The 6,379-nt window shown below is 42.4% G+C and overlaps 1 protein-coding gene across 8 annotated transcripts in view; it reads left to right on the top strand.

Annotated features, from left to right (window-relative positions):
* Positions 1-6,379, top strand: part of ST3GAL3 (ST3 beta-galactoside alpha-2,3-sialyltransferase 3) — a 230,784-nt gene that overhangs the window by 132,494 nt on the left and 91,911 nt on the right. For all 8 annotated transcript variants that reach the window (XM_024125620.3, XM_024125619.3, XM_028485181.2 and 5 more), the window contains one exon: positions 881-923. In XM_024125620.3, the coding sequence (XP_023981388.1) occupies positions 881-923 (43 nt within the window). The remainder of the gene's footprint in view (positions 1-880; positions 924-6,379) is intronic.

Genomic DNA, 6,379 nt, shown 5'->3' with positions numbered 1-6,379 from the left:
CGAACCCGTGTCCCCTGCATCGGCAGGCGGACTCCCAACCACTGCGCCACCAGGGAAGCCCACGTTTAGTTTTAGCTGTGAGAAATCTTGGGGATATATCTATAATTCTCTTCCAGCAAGCACATAAAACCTTAGGACAACCACTTTTGGTATTCTTATCCTGGCTGCTTTTTATTATTTTTCCTATGCTGATTTCCCCTTTGCCTACAAGATTTTTAAAAAGATTTCTTATTTTTTAAAATCTTGTACTTCAGAAAATTTTGTAAAACTGCTTCAACTTTGTTTTAGAATGAGGCAAGATATAGAGAAATTAAGTACAATATCAATGATTTATCATTTGTTGCAAACATATTACCAATTTGTTTTTAGATTTCATTTTAAATTTCCTGTCCTTTATGAAATCAGGTCTGTCGCTTCTTCGTGATTGTCATGAAGAGGATCATTGCCATGGATTTGAGCATCCCTTGGCTACCATATTTTTACCCCATAGTTAACATGACTGATTCAACATAAATCTTAGAGCTTATAGCTTAGAGGAAGCAGAGGTTGCTTCTGACTCTCTTACTTCTCCAAGGGTCCCATTTTGTGGCTAACTAAATTTCAGTTTCAAGTACCACATTTGAACAGGAGGACAGTTATATGTCAGCATAGGAGTGGTTGGCCTGTAAGGCCTGGGAAATACCTGGCATTGAACCTGGTCCTTCACAAGACAGGTGTTCAGCAAGAGTTTGGTGACTTAAATTTACTTGCAGCTTATGTGTTTGGATCTGGAAGCAGTTGCCCGCCCTTGTGGTCTGGGTCTGGGTTGGGGTGTGTAATCTGCTAGTGTCAGCAGTGGCTTGACATCAGTGACATTTTCTGCTTTTCTTTTCTTTTTCAGAATATGATCGGTTGGGCTTCCTCCTGAAGTTGGACTCTAAACTGTGAGTAGAATGAGACAGTTCCTTGACTCTGTTGTAGAGAGGTCTGAGAGCTGGGGGCCACCCTCGAAGGGCCAGCTCTCATCACACCTGTGGTTGTTGGCGGATCCCTGGGGCCTCTGTCATCAGTCTGTCAGCTGAAGCTTAGAGCACGTTACAGTCTGAAGGGGCCTGGAGAGGATGAGATTGTGGGTGCAAACATAAGGCCTTAGATTTGGCTGGCACAGGAAGCTTGTTACAGAGGAGCTCCCGCCAGGAGTTTGAAGGACAAGGAGGAAAGGCTTCTGCTGCAGAGTGGAGGATGATCGAGTCACAGCAGGAGGCATTGCAAAGCCTTTCAAAGATGCTCTGCAGCCAGGCATGCAAAGCCTTCTGTGCTCAGGCTTCCTCCATGCTTTAACTCCTGTCTCTCTCCCACAGGTCGATCCTCCCTTTCCCTCTACTCTTCTATATGTTTTTTATCTGTGTCTGAAATCGCCTTTCCTTGCATGTCCACTAGGAAAACTTAAAGTCCACCTCCTTCCTATACAGAATTAATTATCTCTTCTTCTGCTTCCTGTGAACTTTCCACCTCTGACACCCATTATCTCATTATACTATAATTAACTGTGTAATAGTTATTAATTTATTAAGAGCACAGGCTCGGAACTAGGCCGTGCTTGGTTCAAATCCCAGATTGCCATTTACTTTCTTTGTGATTTGGGGCAGACCACTTAACCACTCTGAACCTCAGTTTCACCTATAACATGAGGACATCAATATACCTATCTCACAGGGTCATTGTAAGGATTGAATTGAAATGGTGAATTTACAGGGGCTTTCAAATAGGTATCTAATTCTTTCAGAATCCTTCCCTGTCCTGGCCCTCTTGGTATCCCTAGCACCTAGGCAGTGCTGCCATATGTTTGTTAGGTGCTCAGTAAACACTGAACACATGGCTGCATGGATGGCTGCATGGCTGCACGGATGACAGGTGGATGCCTATGTGCTTCCCTCATTAGACTGGGCTGCCTGGAGATTGGGCTGTATCCACTCTGCGTTCGTGCCCTGCACAGGACCCCTCACGTGGTGGATGTGCAGGAAATGGTTGCAGAACTGCCTGTGGCTCCTTTCTGTGGTTAGTCATTTTTGTACACCTCTGCCCCTGTCCTGTACCAGACAGACGTGAAAGATCAGAATTGTGTCTCTTTCTTTCCTCTCTTGCATGAGGCCTTGACCACAGCTGCTTCTGATAGTGATGGCTGCACCTACATACAAGGCATCAAACCCAGGGTTATTTGGCTTTCCCATTGCATTGTCTGGCATCTAGCCCCTTTTCCTGGCAACTGGCTTCTTGGCTCTGGTTGCCTCATACTATGAGTTCAGGTGTTGTAATTCTCCCAGCTTTTATACATCATGGAGGCAGCCATGAGGGAAGAACAGTCTCTTCTATATACCAAGCTAGTATAGAGATGTCAGTCACATGTTAACATCTAGGGAATGGGGCTTGATTATGCTGGAAATCCACAGGCTTCTTCCTTAGAAAATTCTTAATTTAGTGCTCTGGGCAAAAAACAAATCAAGCATAAGCTATAAGCAAGTGAAATGCCTCCAGAACGGAAGAGATGTAGTAATTTACCAAATTGAATCACATTGATGAACAAAAGACATGTTATCCAGGACACGTTAACTATACTATTTAAACTGTCTTTAGCAGTGTAAGGAGGGGAATTAAGAGGACACTCCTGCCCTGCTGACCTGACAGTTGGGTGGTACATAGTAAGCTGTTGTATAGCTTTCTTTTGTATACCAGACCAGTTCCATAAAACATTTGAGTCAAGTTGGTCTTTAGCCTGGGGAACTGGCTTGGCTTTGTTATATTTAACTCACAATTTAAGGTATAAGCTAGAACTTTCCTGCCTCTTACTGCAGAAACTTTTCTAATCCAATGCTATCTTCAGAACAAAGCACAGATACTTGGAAAAGGTTTTTACCTGCTTCCAGGGAGAAGTTTCCAAGTTAAGGATCCTGGGTTTTGGAGGTAATTCCTTAGCAATATTCAGATCTCCCCTTATGAAGTCTTTCTCTGCTGTGTTGTGTTCTATTTCCGATGTATTGGAAAGGACCTGAACTTGGATGAGAACTGGATTTGAATTCTTCCCCTTCTGCTTAGAATTATATGACCTTAGATAATTCATTTTGGCTCTCTGAATCACAGTTTTCCTTTATGAAAAACATAGATAATAATACCCATTTCCTAAAGTTTTTATGAGGAATAAAAGAAAGCATTCTATGAGTAAATATACAAATGTAGGAATTTCTTTTTGTTTATCTTGATTGGATTAATTTAGCTTCTATAGTATATGAATTCATATGTTCTGGAAAATTTTTAGCCATTATCTCTTTAAATTTTGCCTCTGCCCTATTCTCTCTCTACTCCTCCTCTGAAACTCTGATTAAGTGTAAGACCTTCTCATTCTAGCCTCCAGGTCTACTAACTTCCACATTTTCCATCTTTTGATTCCTTCTGCATTGAACTGGAACCCCAGAGGACTCAACTTAAGAGTAAACTAGAACTAAACCTGTACCTCTAAATCAGGACTGCAGGAAACATTGCCAGAGCTCTGAGCAGATCAGGGCAATAAGTCAATAAAAACGAAATGCTTCATACTCACAGCCAGGGCTCTCATCACTCAGGTGATCCACGGACTTCAAGCTATGAACTCTGTCCAAGGTCTTCCAGACTGGCAGTGCCTTCAAGCTCCTGGCAAAAGCAATTGCAATCCCTTTCTGGAGGAAGACATGAATTCCTCACAGATAACTTTTCAAGGAAATGAATAGCTCACAGAAAAAATTACTAAGCACAAAGGAAACAAGACTCCATTAGAGAGAACCATGAACAACAACAGACAACAGAGGGGTACCCACAAAGACTTCTGAAATTGGTATTATCAGACACAATTTATAAAGCAGTTAGATACATGGGTTCAAGATGGCAGAGTATAAGGAAGTGCTCTCACTCCCTCTTGCGAGAGCACTGGAATCACAACTAACTGCTGAACAATCATCGACAGGGAGATACTGTAACTCACCGTAAAAGATACCCCACATCCAAAGACAAAGGAGTTGCCACAATGAGACGGTAGGAGGGGCGCAGTCACAATAAAGTCAAATCCCATAACTGCTGAGTGGGTGACTCACAAACTGCAGAACACATACCACAGAAGTCCACCCACTGGAGTGAAGGTTCTGAGCCCCACGTCAGGTGTCCGAACCTGGGGTCCGGCAACAGGAGGAGGAATTCCTAGAGAATCAGATTTTGAAGGCTAGTGGGATTTGATTGCAGGACTTCGACAGCATTGAGGGAAATGGAGACTCCACTTTTGGAGGGCACACACAAAGTAGTGTGCACATCGGGACCCAGGGGAAGGAGTGGTGACCCCATAGGAGACTGAACCAAACCTACCTGCTGGTGTTGAAGGGTCTGCTGCAGAGGCGGGGGTTGGCTTGGTTCACCATGGGGACAAGGACATTGGCAGCAGAAGTTCAGGAAAGTACTCTTTGGCATGAGCCCTCCCAGAGTCTGCCATTAGCCCCACCAAAGAGCCCGGGTAGGCTCCAGTGTTGGGTCGCCTCAGGCCAAACAACCAACAGGGAGGGAACCCAGCTCCACCCATCAGCAGAGAAGCAGATTAAAGTTTTACTGAGCTCAGCCCAGCAGAGCAACAGCCAGCTCTACCCAGGACCAGTCCCCCGCATCAGGAAACTTGCACAAGCCTCTTAGATAGGCTCATCCACCAGAGGGCAGACAGCAGAAACAAGAATTACAATCCTGCAGCCTGTGGAACAAAAACCACATTCACAGAAAGATAGACAAGATGAAAAGGCAGAGGACTATGTACCAGATGAAGGAACAAGATAAAACCCGAGAAAAATAACTAAATGAAGTGGAGATAGGCAACCTTTCAGAAAAAGAATTCAGAATAATGATAGTGAAGAGGATCCAGGACCTCGGAAAAAGAATGGAAGCAAAGACTGAGAAGATGCTAGAAATGTTTCACAAAGACCTAGAAGAATTAAAGAACAAACAAACAGAGATGAACAATACAAAAACTGAAATGAAAACTACACTAGAAGGAATCAATAGCAGAATAACTGAGGCAGAAGAACCGATAAGTGACCTGGAAGACAGAATGGTGGAATTCACTGCTGCAGAACAGAATAAAGAAAAAAGAATGAAAAGAAATGAAGACAGCCTAAGAGACCTCCCCGAGAAAATATTTGAAGAGATTATAGTCGAAAACTTCCCTAACATGGGAAAGGAAATAGCCACCCAAGACCAAGAAGTGCAGAGAGTACCATAGAGGATAAACCCAAGGAGAAAGATGCCAAGCCGCATAGTAATAAAATTGGCAAAAATTAAAGACAAAGAAAAATTATTGAAAGCAGCAAGGGAAAAATGACAAATAACATACAAGGGAACTCCCATAAGGGTAACAGCTGATTTTTCAGCAGAAACTCTACAAGCCAGAAGGGAGTGGCATGACATATTTAAAGTGATGAAAGGGAAGAACCTACAACCAAGATTACTCTACCCGGCAAGGATCTCATTCATATGTGACAGAGAAATCAAAAGCTTTACAGACAAGCAAAAGCTAAGAGATTTTGGCACCACCAACCAGCTCTACAACAAATGCTAGAGGAACTTCTCTAAGTGGGAAACACAAGAGAAGAAAAGGACCTACAAAAACAAACCCAAAACAATTAAGAAAATGGTCGTAGGAACATACATATCAATAATTACCTTAATCATGGAAGGATTAAATGCTCCAACCAAAAGAGACAGGCTCGCTGAATGGATACAAAAACAAAACCCATCGATATGCTCTCAACAAGAGACCCACTTCAGACCTAGGGACACATACAGACTGAAAGTGAGGGGATGGAAAAAGATATTCCATGCAAATGGAAATCAAAAGAAAGCTGGAGTAGCAATGCTCATATCAGATAAAATAGACTTTCAAATAAAGAATGCTACAAGAGACAAGGAAGGACACTACATAATGATCAAGGGATCAATCCAAGAAGAAGATATAACAATTATACATATATATGCACCCAACATAGGAGCACCTCAATACATAAGGCTACTGCTAACAGCTATAGAAGAGGAAATCAACAGTAACACAATAATAGTGGGGGACTTTTAACACCTCACTTACACCAAAGCACAGATGATCCAAACAGAAAATTAATAAGGAAACACGAGCTTCAAATGACACAATAGACCTGATAGATTTAATTGATATTTATAGGACATTCCATCCAAAAACAGCAGATTACACTTTCTTCTCAAGTGCGCATGGAACATTCTCCAGGATAGATCACATCTTGGGTCACAAATCAAGCCTCAGTAAATTTAAGAAAATTGAAATCATATCAAGCATCTTTTCTGACCACAACGCTATGAGATTAGAAAT

This window comes from Physeter macrocephalus, chromosome 3 (genome assembly GCF_002837175.3).
Source record: "Physeter macrocephalus isolate SW-GA chromosome 3, ASM283717v5, whole genome shotgun sequence".
NCBI classification, from domain to species: domain Eukaryota; kingdom Metazoa; phylum Chordata; class Mammalia; order Artiodactyla; family Physeteridae; genus Physeter; species Physeter macrocephalus.
The sequence above is the reverse complement of the archived record's forward strand: the minus strand, read 5'-3'. Positions and strand labels throughout refer to the sequence as shown.